We start from the raw sequence: 20,867 nt of genomic DNA on the forward strand, positions 1-20,867 counted from the left end.
GTCGTTAAGCTTCTACCTTCGGCTTGGGTCATGATCCCAGGGTTCTGGGATCAAGTCCCGCATCAGGGTCCCTGTTCAGTGGGGAGCCTGCTTCTCCTTCTCCCACTCCCCCTGCTTGTGTTCCCCCTTTCATTGTCTCTGTCAAATAAACAAAAATCTTTTAAAAATATATATTATGATTTAATCAGAACTGATAGCAGTGGGCCATAGAATTTTGATGTCATCAAGACTGTTTAAAAGGGATTTATACCTACTGTCATTAATGATTACTTGGGTCTTGTGTATATTGGACCTTTAGCCAAGGATGGTATAAGAAAACAACCGTAACTTGGAAGATGTTTTAAATATTTTGTTTTTTATTTTTTCGACAGAGAGAGATCACAAGTAGGCAGAGAGGCAGGCAGAGAGAGAGAGGAGGAAGCAGGCTCCCCGCCAAGGAGAGAGCCCGATGTGGGGCTCAATCCCAGGACCCTGGGATCATGACCTGAGCCGAAGGCAGAGGCTTTAACCCTCTGAGCCACCCAGGGACCCCTGGAAGACGTTTTAAAATGTGAATTATTTCATGATTATGTCACCTTTTTTACTACTATTTGTGTGTATGACTTATTATGTATTAGGTTATTTTCATAAATAACTAAGCAAACATGTTAGGCCTGTATGCTGCTTTGGTTAACATTGCTGTGTAAACAAACAACCCAAGGCTTTGTGGCTTAAAATAGCAATGTACTATTAGCTTTCATGATCTGTGGGTCATCTGGGCTCAGCAAGGTACTTTTAACCTGGGGTTTCTTATGTGGTTTCAGTCAGACTTCTGGAAGCTCTGCGGGGCTGGATGTTCAAGACAGAACTCATGTGGCTGGCAGTGGTTGGATGTTGGCTGGGAGCTCATCTGGGTTTTTGTGAGCCCGCACATGGTCTCTCCATGGGATTCGAGCTTTATACAGAATGGTGTCTGGATTCCAAATGGGGGAGACACAAATGCCTTCCAAGAGGAAGGAAGCAGAAGCTGCCAGGTCAATGAAAGTATGCCCCTAAAAATGGAACAGTTTTTACTTCTACATTTGTGCCATATTCTGTTGGTCAAAACGGTCACAGGGCCTACCGAGATTCAAAATGGGAGGGAAAATAAGCCACCTCCTGATGGGGTTGGGCAGAAGAGTATATATAACGGAAGATAATATTATGGCCATCCTTGAAAAATACAGTCTGCCATAAATGCTAACATTTTTTCTGATGGGGTATATAATCATAACATTTGGACTACTGGAATAACTCAGAATTATAGGTAAGATCACATACTTTGTGGTCAAACCGACTTCACCTAGAGTTCTCCAATCTTGGGGAAATTTAGCTGACCTCTCTGAAAAATTGAGAAAATAGAATCTAGAGGGTGGGGTGGGGACACTTTTGAATATTAGATAAGAAAATGTATACCCAACATGCCCAGAATATCATAACTGGCTGGATCAGTAGCAGATATTATTATGGTTTTGAGTTGGGGAGTGAGTGGTTTAGAAAAAGCTTTTCAGAGCAAGCACTCAGACGATAGCATGGAGGATGTATCCGATAGAGAAGGTGGTAGATCAAGGATGGGGCCAAGGGGACCCCTGGGGAGACCACCATCAGGTGAGGACCATCAGGGAAGGAGAGAAGCAGGAGAAGAAATGTGCAGGCAGAAGTCTCAGTATGAATTGGTGACTCACTGAATGGGGTGAGAAAGGGAAGGGAAACATCTAGAGCTATGCTTTTTTGCTTTTGAGATTGAGGTTTCCTAGACGGTAAGTAAATTTTATTAAGAATCTGGTCTCATAAAATCATCAAGTCCTAATGGAACATCATTGTGTGAAAGCCATATTTTTTTGTTTTGTTTTGTAAATCAATTCCTTTTATTGGTTAAATTATTGTTCAAAGTAGAAAACATGACATTAAAGATGTCATATCATTATATTTCAAATAAAGTTAGCTGTTATGGGTTGAATTGAGTCCCCCTAAACGATATGCTGAAATCCTAAACTACCTGTGAATGCGATCTTATTTGAAAATAGGATCTTTTCAGATGTAATCAAGTTAGAGTGAAGTAAAGCTAAAATAGGAGGGGCTCTTAATCCAGTATGACTTGTGTCCTTATGAGAAGAGGGAAATAGAAACACCTGTAATCTCCCCTCAGAGTCTGAAGTGCTGGGGCTTTGCGCCAAGCAACACCTGGGGTTATCAGAAGCTGGAAGGGAGGGAGGGGAGGATTTTCCACTGCAGGTTTTAAAGGAAGCCAGGCCCTGCCCACACCTAGCCCCCAGAATCGCAAGACAGTGTGCGTGTGTGTGTGTGTTTAAAGATTTATTTATTTATTTTAGGATGGGAGGGGCAGAGGGAAAGGGAGAGAGACACTCAAGCAGACTCTGCACTGAGCATGGAGCCTAATTTGGGCCTCCATCTTTCAACGGCAAGATCATGGCTGGAGCTGAAACCAGGAGTCCAATGCTTAACCAACTGAGCCACCCAGGTGCCCCCTTATCTGTGGTTTTAAGCCAGCCAGTTTATGGTACTTTGTTACCACAGCCCTAAGAAACAGATACAGTAACTATGTATATATACTACAATGTTGTATTCATTTTACTTGGTTAAAGAGGCATGGCATTAAATAAGCCCAATTAATTCTTTTGTCAAGATTTCTTTCCCGTTCGCCTTTCCAGAGATGTGAGGTGGGGCTTTCTCAGGACAGCTAAAAGCTGTGCCTCATCTGTCTGTGCCTTCCAAATGGCAAGCAGAAACTTGTAAATCATAGGTATGCAGTTTGTTTGATGAACCAAACTGGGCCTTTTAAAAATATTTCATTAAAAACAAAAAGAAACAGGGGCGCCTGGGTGGCTCTGTGGGTTAAGCCTCTGCCTTCGGCTCAAGTCATGATCTCAGGGTCCTGGGATCGAGCCCCACATCAAGCTCTCTGCTCAGCGGGGAGCCTGCTTCCCCCACCCCTCTCTGCCTGCCTCTCTGCCTACTTGTGATCTCTGTCAAATAAATAAAATCTTAAAAAAAAAAAAAAAAGAAAGAAAAAGTAACAATGAGGGTGCCTAGGTGGCTTGGTCAGTTGAGTGTTGACTCTTGGTTTTAGCTTAGGTCATAATCTCAGGATCATGAACCAAGCCCTGCATCAGGCTCTGCATTCAGTGCAGAGTCTCTCTCTCTCTCTCTCTCCTCCCTCCCGCACCATACTCTGTCTCTCTAAAATAAATAAATAAATCTTTGGGTAAAAATCCCTTGAACAGCTAAATACATATTTTTAAGGTCCCCCCCATATAATATTGTTCTGATCATTAATATATCTAATCAAAGGACTACCTTTAAGTGACAAAGAATCATGATTTTTGAAAATTAAAAGTAGAAATGGAACAGTAGCTAATGCTTATTGAGCAATACCAAGATGCTAAGTATTGCTGGGTCCTTTATACATATCTTCATGCTGAATCTCATCACTGCCTTATTCCTCTCATTTTACATGTGAGACTCAAAACAGGTAATTTGCCAAAGTCATACAGTTGATAAGTGATAGAACCAGGGTACCAACCCTCCACTAGGACCAAATACATGACAATACTCAAGTCTCCACTGAGACAAGAGCCACATGTGGCTAGTAAAATATAAAAGAAAATTAATTAAAATTAAGCAAAATTAAAAATTCAGTACCTTGGGCACACTAACCACGTTTCAATGCTCTGTAGAAAACGTAGAGAACATTTTCATCATTGTAGAAAGTTCTATTAGGAAGCACTGGTCCAGTCCCTTAACAGAATACATTGAAAACCCATGTTACAGCCAGTTAAGGGGAGAGAAGGAATAGCGGAAGGAAGAGAACAGAGGAAAGAGAAAGATTTAGGGTGAGGGAGAGACTTTTAGTGAAGAAGCCTGCGTCTAGGAGTCAAGTGGGCTCTCAGGACATTTTTAGTCTGTTATATTGTAAATGTTGGCAGTGGAAATTCCAAAGCATATTGAAATATACTTTTTAAAAATTAGAGAGCTACAATATAGCAGATAAATCTCAACTGTGTGCCTGGCATTGAGTGAGGGAGGACTTCTAGGTCGATGAATAGGCATAAGTTACCGTCAGAAAAATTAGAGCAACAATAATCAAATAATTAAAGTACGGCAGTTATTTTGAAATGGAAAAAATTCTATGGAAATAAAGAGCAGAAGAGCCCATGGTAACCTTGATAGGGTTCAGGGGTGCCTCCCTGAGGACAAAGTGCCATATAAACTGAGAAAGGAAGGATTAGACAACCATCCAATGGCAGGGGGGCTTTTTAAGGCAGATGGCCAGCTGCGAGAAGGCCTGGTGTGAAGGAGTTAAATGTGTGACTGGTGAGAGGGATAGCAGCAAAAGGTGAGCCAGGGAGTTAGTTGGGGCAGGAATCAGAATTTGAGGTGGGTGGGAGAGCTTGTTAAAATATTTGTCGTAAGAGTGATGAGTGAGGATTTTTTAGCCTACAACGGATATGTTCAGATTTGCATCTGGAGAGGATTTCTCTACATGCTAAGGATGCTTTAAAAGGAAGCAAGGCTGAAGATGGGGAGGCTACTTGGAAGCTATTTGGTACTGGGATGGCAGAAATATGTCTGGAGAAATGGCGACTGTTGGGATATTTGGAGCTAGAATGTATAGATATTGGCAATCACTTGGTTGTGTTTGAAGGACAACCTTCAGGTTTCTAGTTAGGGCAACTGCCTTGGGTAGGAGTCTGCAACCTACAGCCAACTGGCCAATCTGCTCTGTCTTATTTTTGTAAATACAGTTTTATGGGAACCCAGCCATGCCCATTCTTTTACATACTGCCCATGACTGCTTTGAAATACATTGACAGATCTGAGTAATTGCAGCGAAGACCCCATAGCCCTAAAGGCTAAAGTATTTACTATCTGGCCCTTTAAGAAAATGCCAACTGAGGGGCGCCTGAGTGGCTCAGTGGGTTAAGCCTCTGCCTTCGGCTCAGGTCATGATCCCGGGGTCCTGGGATCGAGCCCCACATCGGGCTCTCTGCTCAGCAGGGAGCCTGCTTCCTCCTCTCTCTCTGCTTGCCTCTCTGCCTACCTGTGATCTCTGTCTGTCAAATAAATAAATAAATTCTTTAAAAAAAAAAAAAAAAGAAAATGCCAACTGAGATAAATGATCATTATTTTCATTTATTGAGGTATTAACACTTACTAAACAATGTTCTAAATAATTTTCCTATGGTATGTATGTAATGATACTCCATCCCAACTGGCAGACATGAAGTGTTGCTATTGTCCCATTTACAGAGGCATGGATGTGACATTTTCACTCATAGCCATAGCATTAGTTACCACCTCCATGCCACGGACTCCTCAAATGTTGACTTCTAAACCAGACCTCTCGTTTGAACTTCAGACAAGCATATCTCCCACAGCCAGTCTCAGAGATGGCCCAAAACTCAGTATGTCCCAAACCAGATTCCTGCTTATCCCCTCAAACCACATCGTCTTTCAGTGTTCCATTTTTCTTAGTGAATATTACCAACCAGAAGAGCAAGCCAGAATCGAAGGAGCCTTTCTTGGCACTTCTCTCTCCCTGTTCCTTCTCTTGTCCATTCTATTGAAAGATTGCTGAAATCTGGCTGCTTCTTTTCATCTGGGTCACCTACCACCTGCCAAGTCCATCTTATGAATAGGATCATCATTTACGTGGGTTCTGTAATAGCTTTCTTATAAACCCATTTCCAGCCAGACCCTCCTCCAATCTTCAAACTGCAGCCAGAGTGTGCTTTCAACCCTGTCCACTTCTACCTCCATTCCCCACCTAATCTAACCTTTCCATGGCTTTGCTTGTTCTTAGGATTCCCATCAGTTTTTATGCGTTTTCATGTTGTTTCACTGTTTTTGATTTACTCTACAGATAATGGATAGGAAAGCAAATCATTCTTTTTTTTTTTTTAAGATTTTATTTATTTATTTGACAGAGATCACAAGTAGGCAGAGAGGCAGGCAGAGAGGGAGAGGGGAAAGTAGACTCCCTGCCGAGCAGAGAGCCCGATGCAGGGCTCGATCCCAGGACTCTGGGATCATGACTTGAGCTGAAGGCAGAGGCTTAACCCACTGAGCCACCCAGGTGCCCCGCAAAAATCATTCTTGTCAATACACGTGAAATAAATTCTGAGGGTCACGGTTCAGTTAATTTAGCTTCTCAATTGTGGAAGAAGCTAATTTATGTCCATTGCAAATTGATGTCACTGTTTCTGACTCAGAAATGTGTCTGTTCTTCGAGTAAGTTTTAACATCTGCCTGGTAACTTCATTACAGGAATTAATACAAGACTACAGACTATAATACAAGTTCATTTTATATGTATGTGACAGTCATGCTTTTACCTTTATCAGGGAAATTATCCTTTAACTCTATGAGGCACTCTGCGTGGTTGGATCTCTGCCACTGCTCCCAGCCTCCCCCTGAACCCTCTGCTTTCTCCACTCCAGCCCTGGCTCTCTTTTGTTTCCTGTAAGCACCATGTTCCTTCTCCCCTCGGAGATGTCCTTTCCTGGAATTCACTTTCACCCCAGATGTTTTTTCATCCCTTCTTGTAGTAAATATATTTTATCCTCCAGGTCTCTAATTAAGAATCCCTGGCTGGAAAGCCTTTCCAGACCTTTCCAAATGGGATACATTCCATTATTAGAGGCTGGTAAAACACAGGTGGCGCTTGTTACTTTTGCAGTTTTACATTGTAGAATTTATTGATGCTTTTCAACAAAGTAACATTTTTCTAGATGGCTGCAGGTATTGCATGATAATGGGATGGAGGTAGGCTCACACTGCATCCCAGCACCTAGCCCAGAGCCTTGGCCTTCACAAAAGTTACCTACAAAATAAATATCTTAGATTTTTGGCTGTAAATACGTACTGCTCAGAAGAGCGGTGGACTGACAAAATATGTTTTTGGGAGCCATCACTGATGAAGTTCTAGAACCTAGGTGAGGTTCGGTGGGCTGAGGTCTGGAGCCGATGACCAAGAAAGAATTCTTGAGACATCTTTGGTGCAAAATGGTGGTATATTAAAGCACGGGGACAGGACCCATGGGCAAGAAGAGCTGCTGCCCCGGTTGTGAGGGATGGCAGGTTAAGTACCCTGCAGCTGGGGGAAGGTAAGGGAACGCGAGGTTTCAATGGAGCTTTCATATGCTAAAGAGGGCCTACAAGGTGCCGGGATACCCGAGGCTTGATCAATGTTGTCTTTTGGCAAGCCATTAACATCAAGATAGTTGGGAGATTCCTGTCTTGCAGGATTGTGATCTCTGCAAGTTAACTATTTGTTTCTCATTTATGGCGGTCAGGGGTGCCTGAGGAATGCTACACATATTACCGAGGGGAGTGGATGGAAGGAGGTGCAAGGTGCCAGCTTTTGCTTTGTCCTCAGCCAGCCTCCTGCTCCCTCATCAATCACCACATAGGGTCAGCCATGAAAATGCACAGGAAGCATGGGGCACCTGGGTGGCTCAGTGGGTTAAAGCCTCTGCCTTTGGATCAGGTCATGATCCCAGGGTCCTGGGATCGAGCCCCACATCAGCCCCACATGGGGCTCTCTGCTCGGCAGGGAGCCTGATTCCCCCTCTCTCTCTGCCTGCCTCTCTGCCTACTTATGATCTCTCTCTCTGTCAAATAAATAAATTTAAAAAAATGCACATGAAGCAAAACCATTGGGCTGAGCAAAATGAAGGCTATTAGGAGCCTTGTTCAGGTGGAATAACTGGACAGGAATCCAACTGCAGCCACTTGAAGTGGGAAGTAGAAGCAGTTAATACAGATGCCCCTGTGCAAAGTTCTGACAAGATGAGAGGTATAAGTGGCACTGTGGTAATTCTTTAATAACCTCATTCTTGTATTATATATGCTTTCTTGACTGAAAAGCAAGGATTTACAAGTAACATGTAAAATAGCAAGAAAACTGGAGCTGTATAGTATCTATCTTTAAAACAATTATAGGCTTTTAATGCAGGTCTGCTGTAGTCAGTTAAATCAAGCTTTTGAATGCAAATCAATTGTTAATTCTTCAGACAAGGGCTTCTTATTTTTAGGCGTGGGGACGAGGTTGGAAAATGGCAGCCTTAGAGTTTAGTCTGTACTTTCTATTTTTAATTTGATTTTAAATTTCTTCAAAGAGACTGGTTTACAGGGACCTGTGACCTGCCTGGGCTATATGGTCTTTGGAGCTTCATAAGAGGCTTTTCTATGCCTTTTATGAAAGGAGAGGAGGAAGGGAGAAATCAATGTCTTCTGAGTTGATAAGATTAGAGCTATATTGTCGAGAAGGCTGTATGAAATCAATTCTAAAAGCAGACCAGATTTAACCGCACTTACCCAGAATAAATGGCCCTCCTCCTTTCCAAGAACAAATCAGCCTAAGTCACCACTTCCTATTAGTTCTGAAGCCCAGAAAAGCTCATAACTTAGGCTGACGTTGCCCTAGGAGAACACAGCAGAGGAGGCAGCAGCTTCCTTTTCCCTTTCAAAGGTCGCTTTATCAGCTCTCTTTATAAATGTTGCGCTCACGGGCTTACATCAGAAAGCTCGGTTCGATTGGGGAGCTCTCCACAGTCTATTTTGCCTGAAAACGCTGAATAGGGTGGGTCTAAGTAGCACCGAGGTCTCGGGGCAGAAAGAGCTCGTAGAGATATGACTGAGCCTGGGAGCCCTGCTACACCCCGCAACAAATCCACTCGAGTAGGTGGCGCAAAGAAATCGAAAACCCAGATTCACGTTTTCCCTCATCGCTTTGCGCGTGCGGGTGGGTGGCAGATGAGAGCAGTGCCCAACTGCCAGTCCTGGGCTGCAAACTGCCTTTAGTCGGTTTGTGCAAGGAAACTCTCCCCTAATGTAAATTAATTTCCTCCAAGGTGGCCTTCGCCTTGGCCGAGGGGCGTTTCCGGGCCGCTAACCCAGGGGTTGTTTGGTAAATAAGGACGCTCATGAAGTGCCTGCATTTGGAAAGGCGCTCGCCTGCGGCGCGCATTCCCGTGCCCCAGCCCGGGACCAGGTGGCGGGGACGAGGGCTTTGGTTTTCCCCGCTGAACAGCGAGAGGGACCCGACCGGTGGAGGCTCCTCCTCCAGGGATGCTAGAGGGACTGCGTCGTTCCCTGCGCCTCGCCCTGGCGCGGGGCCCCCGGCGGTGGCAGCCCGCGCCGCGCCACCCGCTTTCGCGTCCAGCCGCGCGCTGCGTGCAGCCGCCTCTCTCCGCAGCCCCGCGCTCCCGGAGGCTCCCCATGGCCAGCCCAACCCGCGCCGTTGCGGCCCTCGCCCGTCAGGTACTTGAACCCGGGCGTTTGTGGAAGGGGGGCGGAATGGACCCGGGCTCTCCGAAGCCAGCCGGCCTGGTCGGGCGCAGTGCTGGCGTTTCCTGCACCATCCTGCTTCGCCGCGCATCGCCGTTGTCTCCACCCAGCCGTTTCTTCCTTCCCCAACCCTAAGAGAAATTTAGACCTCCAGCCCGCGAACTCCGCTTTGGAGAGGCCCCTGCCCGCCAGGTCTAACGCCCAGCCGGTGACCTGCTGTGGAGCGCGGCGCTGACAGCCATCGGGAACGCGAGGGTCGCCATGGAAGCCGCTTTGGGGGAGGATGGGGAAGCGGAATTTCTGGGTGGCCAGAACTGACAGCCACATCCTCCGTGCTTTCACCACCCCAAAATATTTTGACCGCAGCCTTCTGCCTCCTTGAATCCCTCCCTTTCCCCCCCTCTCTCACGTAGCTATTTAGCAGATTAGGATTTTTTTATTTTTTTCTTTTCTTTTTAAAGGTCTGCACCTTTCCCCAATTCGTCCCACTTCCATTGTGTTCTTAAGTCTCTTTTATATTACTGCCTAATTCGCTGAGGTTTTGTCCTTAACCTGTGAGGTTTGGTGTCCACGCGCCTGCATTGCAGGACCCTGTCCTTGGAGAAAATGGTTTATTCTCGTCCTTATCCCTTTTCCAGTCTTGCTATTGTGCGCGAGTGATTGACAAGACCACGAGGCTGAGCGCGCCCGGGAGATTTTTCTATAAATGGCTTAAAACCCTAGTCTAGACTATTTACTCGGATATAAGGGGGGACAATTACCTTCTTGTTCTTTGCTGGTGAACCCTGGCTCTGTAGGGCGACCCTGGAATTTAACCGGTCTGCCCTAAGCCAGCGGTGGAGGACGAAAACAGCTGCGTCGTCCGGAAGGGTGGAAAGTGAAGGACAACGCTCCCAGGACGCTCTCCTTTGGGGCTGGTGCCTGGGTGCTTGAGCCTCCTTTCCCTGTTTGCTCGGGTACCTGAGCGGGGCCCGCGGTGTGATGGTAAGCGATCCTGATTACCCCAGGCCGAAGTTACCCACCTGGCTTTACTTAATGAATTTAATTCTTCTTTAAGGACTGCAATAACGGATGCTCCCCAGAATGTACTGGAGAAGCGGGATCAAAGGAGGTGGTGGGGACTTTCAGGGTAAGTTATTTGCCAGAGGTTAAGTGAAACAGCAATCAACTGAATCAACTGAATAAATCTAATTCTTGTTGAGATTTGGGCAATTTTCACCTGTGGGTTATATAGTATTTTAGGTATGCTGCCATACATTTTAAATTCCATTCTTGGGAGGGGGGGTATCATTTGGGGAGCAGTAATATCTTCACATCTAAAATTACCAGACAGTTATTGTTTATTTCATTTCATGAGTCATAACTTTTTCTTGGAAAACAATTAATTTGTAAATATTCACCTAGAGGTTTATCTGATCGTATAAATAAGTATAACCCTTCACTAGTGGGAAAAGTTACACTTATCATTTTTCTGTTTAAAGCAACACCTAACATTTTACAGTAAATGTGTTGTACTTCCTTACTTTCTTTATGAATTATGGGGTTTATATATTAAGTAATCTCATATAACTTCCCAGGCAACTAATGAGAAAATGAGAAAGAGTCTTGTAAAAGCACTTTGAAAATCATAAAAATACAAAGATAGGGTGTATTGTTATGTTCTCTATGTGGGGTGGAATTCTCTCCACCCCACCCCACAGCTTCTTACCAACCAGGGAGGGTTTTTCTTCTCTTTATGTCTCCCTCTACTCTCCTGCCTATTTCAGTCACTGTCTATTGTCATCCGTAGCACAGAGTGTCCTAATGATCTCACATCCTGGCAGGGTTCAGAGAGGGAGTGGAAACTTGACTCATCAATTTCCCACACACCCAGCTCTTACTATGTGGTAGGCATTGGAAATCTGAGGATAAATTCAAGATAAGGTCTGTGCTCTCAGGATTAAAAATAATAATAATATTAGATGATAGATAAGAATATAGTAATTTCCTTACTAGGATAAGTTTTTGAGTTTTATTTGTCCATAATATTCCTAGTCCTTTAAAAATAATATCCTCTAGAGCCTTATAGCTGATCTAGTCTACTCATCTAGTTTATGAAGGCCAAGTTCGGATATACTCTGGGGACTTAGATATTGAGATATGGATTCTAGAAAGAATGAGATAAAACAGACTATTTGATAATCTCTCAGGGTTATTTTATATAGTAGGTATATTCCTCAAAGGGTATACAGACAAATGTGATTTTTTCCCAAAAGGCCTTTATATTTTTATACATAGAGAATTCTTATGAAGTTAAAATTAATTCATAGTGTTAGGGTCCCTGGGTGGCGCAGTCCGTTGAGCGTTGGACTCAGGTCCTGTTCATGGTTTCAGCTCAGGTCATGATCTCGTGGTGGTGGTTGGGGATAAGGGTCCATTGAGCCCTGCACTGGGCTAGAGCTCAGCAGGGAATCCATCCGCTGGAGTTTCTTCCCCTCTCTCTCTCTCTCTCACATAAATCTTTTTAAAAATTAGTTCTTAATATAAATAATCTATTTGTTGAATTTAGATTTCTGTATATTAGGTTTTAGTTAAAGGGGGAGTGTACTGACATTCTCCACTTGTATTTACATATTAAAACATGCTGTAATGGTGATTGTATTCACAGTGCATATGTAATGAGGCAAGGGAAAAATGAAATTAATAATTTTGGGGAGAAATGTGGGTTTTATAGGATCAGTGTTGCTTTTGACAAAAAGCAAAGTTTTCTTTTCCTTTATTTTCTGCATTTGTATTTTTAAGTTGCCTTTTGAGTTTCTCATTGAGTTTTCATATTGCATCCCTTCCTCCATCTTGATACAGTCCTTTTAAAGTGAGGTTGCAGTTTCCAACAAGGCCCAAAATTGAGATGCCTTATTACTGGGGAATCCTACAGAATCTTTCTATGGACTCGAGAGCCTTCTGTGTTTCAAAGAGACCAGCTGTCTGTTTCTTCCACTTTCCCCTCCTCAGTAGCTCTCCACAGAGTGTGACACTCTACATCTGCAATTCTCCCCTTTCTACCTTTCTATTAGACTGGATTTGATCTTCTTAAGGATTTATTTGTTTATTTGAGAGAGAGCATGAGCAAGCAAGCTGGGTGAGGGGCAGAGGGAAGGGAGAGAGGATCCACAAGCAGAACACCCCCTGCCCCACTCAATCGACCGAGCCACCCAGGCACCCCTCTATTAGATTTTAAAAGAATATCTCTAATGAAATTAGCACCTAAGGCTTTCCAAATAGAGTAAGAAAAATGCACTTATTGTAGAACAAAGTTATGCATTTTCTGATACACTTGTAATGCAGAGATAGCTTTTAAACATTTACGTATTGTGTCCAGTGCAGAGAAGTACAGATACGATTTTGAGTGGTGAGCAAGAGATGTGGCCAGAATGCTGGTTAATACAAGCCCTCGGGTGCAACCAGGTCACATCAGCCTGCTCCGGGCTTCCCCATTTCAGAGCAGATGGTACCCAAGCATGAATTTTGAGTTCGGAAGTTGCTGTTTTTAGTATGCTTTGTTTTTGTCAGTTATTTCTTGTTGTTTCACAATCCAGTCATTGTGGCCTTCCACATTCTTCCACAAGCATATGGCCAGAAACATCCTGGCTTTGAAGTCATCAGAGAACATGGAGCATCAGAAGGAGACAGATTAATTATGTAGGAGAAAATGTCGTTTTACAGATACTGTTATTTTTATCCATCTTTGGAAAGCAAATGCAGAAAAAGGTTTCTAAACAGTGATTGAAAACTGTTTGCAAAATTTGTTTCTTGTATGCCAAACAAAGATTTTTTCCCCCTTTAGAACTAGATTTCACATATACTCAAAACCAGTCACAAACCTTCAGCTAATATTGGTTATTTTTGAATTTCATTCAGTTTACTGGTTGTTTTGATTTAATATTCTTGGGTAATTTCTCTTGGAGCTCAGGTTAAAAGCTGTTAGTTTTAGTTTCTAGAATTAGAGAAGTTTTGTTTTGCTTTTTGTTTTGGGGTTTTGTGTGTGTGTGTGTGTGTGTGTGTGTGTGTGTTTCTTTTTTTGTTTTTTGTTCTTTGTTTGTTTTTTTTTTGAGGGAGCACATGCACATTGGGGAAGGGTTGCCTAGGTGGGCAAAGAGAGAGGGGGAGAGAAAATCTTAAACCGGTTCCACACTCAGCCTGGAGCCCTCTATGGGGCTCCATCACACGTCTCAAGATCATGACCCGAGCCAAAATCAAGAGTCGGATGTTTAACCGAGTCACCCTGGCCTCCCAGAAATTGTTTTACATGACAGAAATTAGACTTCTTGATGAAATGCTGAAGGCACTCAGTTGTGTATTACTTTGAAAAACTGCATATAGGGCAATCATTTACAAATTAGAAAATCAGAGGGTTGCTACTCCTATCGTTAATAAGTCACATCTTACAAAAGGATGTAGTGGCTTACTAAAACAGAATACCTGGTAATTTAATCATTTGTACTCAGTTTCCAGGAACTTAACTAATAGTATCAAGTTATAATTACAAGAGCACTAAGTCCAGCATAAAAACACCTTCCTTGTTCTATATCTTTGCCATTAATTAACTTGCTCTCACAGGGTCAATGGATCACTGTGAGTGGTGAGTAGTCCTAGAAGTATTTTAAGGACAGTTCAGAAAAGTAAAAATTACATACTGGGATACTGGGCCATGATCATTCTTAAAGTTGGTTCTTTAAGGATTTGTATTAACAAAAGGGTCTTTTATGAAATACAGCAAGTACACAAGATTTTTATAAAAACTACAGCAGTCTGTTTTGTTGAGAGATCCCAAACCATGAAGATCAATCCATGCTTAGCAAAAAAAAAAAAAAAAAAAAAAATTAAGATTTTATTTATTTATTTGACAGACAGAGATCACAAGTAGGCAGAGAAAGAGGCGGAAGCAGGCTCCCCGCTAAGCAGAGAGCCTGATGTGGGGCTTGATTCCAGGACCCTGAGATCGTGACCTGAGCCGAAGGCACAGGCTTAATCCACTGAGCCACCCAGGCACCCCAATGTTTAGCAAAATTTAGAACAGAATTATTAGCACATATTTCATGTGTGTAATAGTTACTGTGCTAAATGAGAGTCCAACATAATCTAAAGAAATGACTCCCTTTTCCAATTGTTCAAATTAACTAAAAGATTTTATAGAGCCAAACCAAACATTCTGGGGGTTGGGATGTCTATATAGAGGGCTTGTATGAGCAACTGCTAGGCAGTTGGAAAAGCTGAGGATACCACCAGACTGCTGGGCCAGATGGGGCATTACACACTTCCTGCAGGAGGAAGTTTCCACACTTCCTCCAGGAGGACGAAAGGAGTGGGATAAACTGGCTACACCATATGTCCGGTGTGACAGGTAGAGAAAGAAGAAAAAAAGGTGACGGTGGGAAGGCATCTGTAGCCAAGTTTAGTCCTTCCATGTTAAACAGAGGCACGTAGACAAGAATGCTTAAGAACTGGTCAGCGTTGAGCCGCTGGGTCAGTGTGTACCACTAGTACAGCCCACCCAGGTTCCTTATCGACTTGATGTTCCTTGATGCTCTTTGCAGTTCTCTGACCTGCCTTGCTAGCCTCCCTTGCAGCTAGATAGTCAGCGGGACACATGTCTGACCAATCAGGCATATGGGAATTCCTGGGGAAATTTTGCTCTTGCGACTTGGCTGCTGTTATCCTTTTTCTCCCCTATCTTTGGACCTTGAAAATCATGAAAGCTGAAGCTACAGCTATAATGAGCTTTCTTTTTTTTTTTTTTTTAATTTTATTTATTTATTTGACAGACACAGATCACAAGTAGGCAGGGAGGCAGGCAGAGAGAGGGGGAAGCAGGCTCCCTGCAGAGCAGAGAGCCTGATGCAGGGCTCGATCCCAGGACCCTGGGATCATGACCTGGGCCGAAGGCAGAGGCTTTAACCCACTGAGCCACCCAGGCGCCCTATAATGAGCTTTCTTTGGACTCAGAGGAGAAGGCTCAGAAAATCAAAGGGTCTTGAGATGCTGGGCTACTGCCAGGCCTGGCTCCTCCAGACTGATGTGAGAAAACCAACTCCTCTTTCTGTGCTTGACTTACTTGCAACTGAACGCATTGCTGAGTGATAAGTAGACGGTTAATGCAGGACATTAGTGAGAGGTAGAATTGACAAAAGAAGTTAGTGCCATACTTGGGGTACTTGATTTTGCAGCTAAATTTGATTTGGACTTATCTGTGGTCATTCAGCTACTCATGGACACTGAAGATGATGATCAAGCATGTGATTATGTTCCGAGATGACAGGGAAGAGATACAGGATAGTTGCTCCTGGGGGATGGTAGAAATGGAGAAATCAGACTTATTAAAGAGATTCTTGAAAGTACGCATGTCTCAGTTACTGATGGGGAAGCTGAGGACTGGGAGAAAGTCATTGAGGATGGTATATTATCTTGAAAGTAATGAAGATGTAAAGGAAATATAGGAAAACATGCACAATGGATTTTTATTGGAGGTCATGTCTGGGGAGTGGGAACATGGTGGCCAGGGTACTAGTTGGAAATGTTAGTGATTTGTTTATTTTTTGAATGTTGGGAATTTTATACTTTTCATTTTTCTTCGCTTTACCGTAGAATTTAAAAATAAACATGCATTCCTCTTATTAGATGAATTAAGGATTAAGAAGGAAAGACGTAGAATGTAATATGATATCAGAAATAGGGATCAAGTTTTGGCGGAAACATGTGCCCTATTTTAGATACATTCAGTTTGAGATCACCAAGGTCCTGTGCTTATGAAATAATGTATGGCTTTTGGTAAGAATTCACAAATGAGACTTGAATCTCCTAAGTGGTTCTCAGCGTTTCCAGTGCCTTGGAATCTCCTGGAGAGCCTTCAGTGAAAATAGAGGTGAAGTCCCACTCCTGAGTTTCTTTCATTTTTTTCCTGGAGTTTTTGTCCATCTTGGCTACAGCATGGGCAGTGGCATTTCCTTAAACAAACAAACAAAAAAACAAAAAACAAAAAACTTCCCAGGTGAACCAATTCAGCAGCCAGTGTTGGAAACCATTGTTCCTCGCAGCTGCTGAAATCTTCAAGGGAGATAGTGTAGAATGGTTCTGAACCCTGAGTGACCAGTTAGAATATCGTGGGTAAGTTTGAACGAACAACCAGCCACTCCCCTGCCCTTTCCCTGTGAGGTTCTGGTTCAGTTCTGGAATGGAGTGTGGTTTAGTGTTTCTAAAAAGCTTCGTATTTAAATCCAATGTATAGCCAGGGCTGAGGATCTCTGATGCAGAGGAGGAAATGTAGAGGCTTAAGGAAAAAAACTCAGTGTTACCCAGATTTTTGTATTTTGCCACTGTCAAACTATCTTTCTTCCCCTTCCTGCTTTGTTCCTTCATATTTTTAAAAAATTAAGAAAGAATGGTAGCCATACCTCTAGTATTATCCCTGATGGCTACTTCAAATTGCCTGGAGTAAAGGTAAACTGGAGTTGTTTTAATTGTTAGCAGCCTCTTTGGTAAAGATTCCTGGGGAAATAAGGAAGATGGGGTACAGTCTTTTTTTTTTTTTTCAAAGCTTATTTATGAAAGTGTGTGTGCAAGTGGGGAGTGGGGAAGAGGGAGAGAGAGAATCCTCAAGCAGACTCCTTGCAGATCCCAATGTGGGGCTTGATCCCAGGACCTTGACTGAAATCATGACCTGAGCCAAAATCCAGTCAGACACTCAACTGACAGAGCCACCAAGGTGCCCCAAGACAGGGTACACTCTTAATTGCATGGAGTCAGAACCCATGGAGAACTGGAATGTTGGTCAGTATAGCATGAAATAACTAGTTTTCTTGGCCCAGAGCTTTCTGCTTTTCCAGCAGCCACAGTGCCTCTGTGACATCTTCTGCCACTCCATTTTCCCCACATTTCCTGAATTCCTGCCACACTGAGCCTTCCCGGTTCTTTGAACATGCCAAGTCTATTCCCCTCTCAAGACCTGGGCCCTTACTTCCTCTGCCTCAAATACTTAGCCTCTAGATATCTACATGGCCTACCTTCTTTTTTCATTCAAGTCTCTGCTCAAAGGACACCTCATCAGAGAGGTCATTCCCAACCCTTTCACCAAAAATAGGTTTTTCTTCCCCATACTATCCTTTTAAGCAGCTTTCATTTTCTTCATAGCACTAATCACCTCCTTACCTCTCTTTATCCACTTAATTCTTTATACTGTTTTCCCTGCACTGAGAGAACAGGACTTTACTTGTTTTGCTCCCAGAGATTCCTTTGGGCCTGTAACAGTGGGTACACAGTAGCTCAGCAGATAATAGGTTGGATGAGTAATACTTGCTCACAGCGGCTGCTTCCTGTCTGTCCACGGCTGACGTTGAATTTGCTGAGGAGGCGGGACTGAGCCACAGGCATCTTTGCATCTCTTGTGCTTGCTTAGTGCAGTGCCTGAACCATTGTGCTGGTGCAGTAAGTGTTCATTGAGTGAATACTAAGAATAATAAAGTAGATATGGAAGAAAGAGCAAGGGAAGGAAAAATAAAAAAGCTGTTTTATATGAGGCCGTAGTCTTGTTTTTAAATATTATGTAGATTGTTATTGATACAAAGTATATATCCCATGGCCTATTGGTTTCATGGCAGGTGGTTATTTATTGGAGAGCCTGGAAATTCTGAAAGCTGTAAGGATCATATATAGTTGATTTCGTATTGATTAGCTCATGGGAGAATGGGTTAGCTAATGATAGAAATAACAGAGAAGGTGATTTTTATTTTACTTTTGAAGAACCATGCAAAGTATTCATTCTGTCATTAGGGGGAAAGGCTAAGGTCTGTTGCCTTTGAGGTATCGAAGACATACCCCAAATTCAGCAAGCAGAAAAAACTCACATCTTCTACTCATACTCTCACTTCTCCATCTTTACCTACTCTCACCTTTCTGTTCTGGGTCTTACTCTTTTCCCCTGTTACTGAGAAATTTTTATTAGTAGTTTTAATAGGTGAAAATTTGCATTGTTTATGTAACTCTAGTGATATGGTTACAGATTTTTCTTAGCCCAAGGCTAAGAAAAGCCACTTAAAAAGGCTAACTAAAGCCAAGTCCCAAGTGCTTCATTGTGCAAGAACACTGTGAAACCATTCATGTAATGAAATGTTTATGTTAGAATTTTACTCCCTTTAAACCCTGGCCATCTTCTGCAGATGAGCCTGTCATCCCTCAGGGAGTACCTGAAATCAGCCGAATGTTATTTTCAGCATTTAAGATGTACTGTATTGTGTGTGCGAGGCACTGTGCTAGGGTCAGAGATTTCACGGGAATATCTACTCAGTTCTTGTCTAAACAGTCTAGAGGGACTGGCAAACTTTTTAATGGGTCAAATAATAAATAATTTAGGCTTGAGGGCCATAACGTTTCTGTCATTATTCATGGACGATGCCATCGTTAAAGCTAAAAGAACAGTGTGACTGTATTCCAATAAAACTTTGATTTACAAAATAGACCAGAAGGCTGCATTTAGCCTTCTGGTGAAATTTGCCCAATATCCTATTTGGGGGATGAGGTCTAGAGGATAAAGGGAGAGAGATGGGATTCAGGGAACAAAATAATTGAGCTGGAGTGTATCCCTTTAAATAAATTCTTTTTCTGCACTCAATAAAGGGTTTTAAGTTAATTTACTTACTTGGATTAAATAGTGGTAAAAGAAAGTCCATTTGCCTCCAAATTTGGCATTTTATTGGCATATTCCAAAGTAACATTACTAAACCTGAAAATTACAGTAATATGTTACCTTTAGTGCCTTAGGCTTCCCTGGAATGTAAGCTTTCTTGTTGTTTTAGAATACATTCAGCTGAATATTATTATAAAAATAAAACTGATTATCATTCATAATATATCAAGTGACTGAGGCATGTGTAAGGCAGTGAATTAATCAGAAGCGACTGGATTTTTTTTTTTTTTTTTTTTTTTTTTTTTTAAAGAGCATGTGCACGAGGCAGGGAAGGGGAACGGGAGAGAGGGAATCTTAAACAGGCCCCATGCCCAACCCGGAGCTGACATGGGGCTCAATCTCATGACCCCGAGATCATAACCCAAGCTGAAATCAAGAGTTAGATATTTAACCGACTGAGCCACCCAGGTGCCCCTGGATCATCTTAACTATAAGGATAAGAGCTGATGATCTAAAGGGAACTTCTGTACTTGATTTTGGGGGGCAATGAGTACTCTTATGGAGTTTGACCTTCCTTACAACCTGTTAACAAGTTGAACCTGTCCCTGGTTAATATTGTTTTTACTGATCAAAAAGCTCCTTACCCTATGGTTTGTCTGCTGTCTACAGCTGTTGTGAAGTTAGAGATGGTACTGTGATTGGGGTGTGTGTGTTTGGCCATTTGTAATGCGCAAGCTGGCTTTGTGGGGAGTTGGTGTAATGGTGCTGTGTGAAGTTGTTTCCTATTACTCTTATTTTTCTTGCTTTCAATAAGAGGTCTTTTGTTCACTGTTTCCTCAACACAGAATAGAGGATTTATATCTTGGTGTACATTCTCTACTTCTCTGTTTTCAAAGAGGAAAACATTTGTTTCATTCTCTTCCTTTCTTCTATGATGTACCCAGGGGGTTTTGAAGGCTTGTGCCAAGAATTCTTTGAGGGAGCTGGAGTACAACCATCACCAAGAGATTCGATTCTTAATGACTTTAATTTTAGTTTAATACATCATTATGAGTATTGCTATCATTATTCTAGAAGACACCCCTTCCCTCATTCCTGAGTGCTTGATAGAAGTCCTGTGGTGAGAGCGAGGAAGGCATGTGTTCTCCTTTGTCCATCATTTTGCCCCTTCTGCTACTTTGTCCCTGTTTCTAAATATCACTGGTCTTTATTTATTAGTCTGTGTACAGTAGAGATTTCAAACAGCAAGCCAGATTCTGAATGCCAACAAGATTTGTTTGGCTCACGTAGTGTTGTTAAATTTCTGAGTTAGTTGCCAGCATTTAAAAGTCAAATGATTTCACTTTTTCATAGCCAGTGACCTAAATTTTGTCTTTTCACCCTCTGTATCATGCAGCCGGGGGATGTCCAGTAACTTTTCTTTAATGGTGCCGATTTTTCTTCCTCAGGCGAAAGATCTAATAATCACACCAGCCTCCATTTTAAAGGAAAAACCAGACCCAAGTACTCTGGTTTTTGGAACTGTGTTCACGGATCACATGTTGACAGTGGAGTGGTCCTCAGAGTGTGGATGGGAGAAACCGCGTATCAAGCCTCTTCAGAACCTGTCTTTGCACCCAGGCTCCTCAGCTTTCCACTACGCCGTGGAGGTAAGTACAAGGAAATCAGTGATGGTGATGTGCTAGGTCTTCGCTGTGAGTACGAAGTAGCTCTTCCTGCTAAACCAGCTTTGGGGCAGGATGGGCTTTATCAGATTTACTCGAGGAAATCATAAATGTCTTCAAAACTTTTTCCATGGACAGTTGGACTGAAGGTAAATCTTAAGAACTCCTCTTTCGGATAATCTTGAACTTTTTGCTATGTCAATAAAAAAATCATTTGC

General features: G+C 42.7%; 1 protein-coding gene across 2 annotated transcripts in view; it reads left to right on the forward strand.

Moving 5' to 3' along the window:
- Positions 1–20,867, forward strand: part of BCAT1 (branched chain amino acid transaminase 1) — a gene marked incomplete at its 5' end in the record, with an annotated part of 103,937 nt that overhangs the window by 25,672 nt on the left and 57,398 nt on the right. The window contains 3 exons of one of the 2 annotated variants that reach the window (XM_080810703.1): positions 9,112–9,303; positions 10,388–10,459; positions 20,434–20,634. In XM_080810703.1, the coding sequence (XP_080666829.1) occupies positions 9,112–9,303; positions 10,388–10,459; positions 20,434–20,634 (465 nt within the window). Of the gene's footprint in view, positions 1–9,111; positions 9,304–10,387; positions 10,460–20,433; positions 20,635–20,867 lie in introns of those variants that run through there. The other variant, XM_080810702.1, reaches the window with a different exon arrangement.

The sequence above is a fragment of the Martes martes genome (genome assembly GCF_963455335.1).
Source record: "Martes martes genome assembly, chromosome: 8".
Taxonomy (NCBI): Eukaryota; Metazoa; Chordata; class Mammalia; order Carnivora; family Mustelidae; genus Martes; species Martes martes.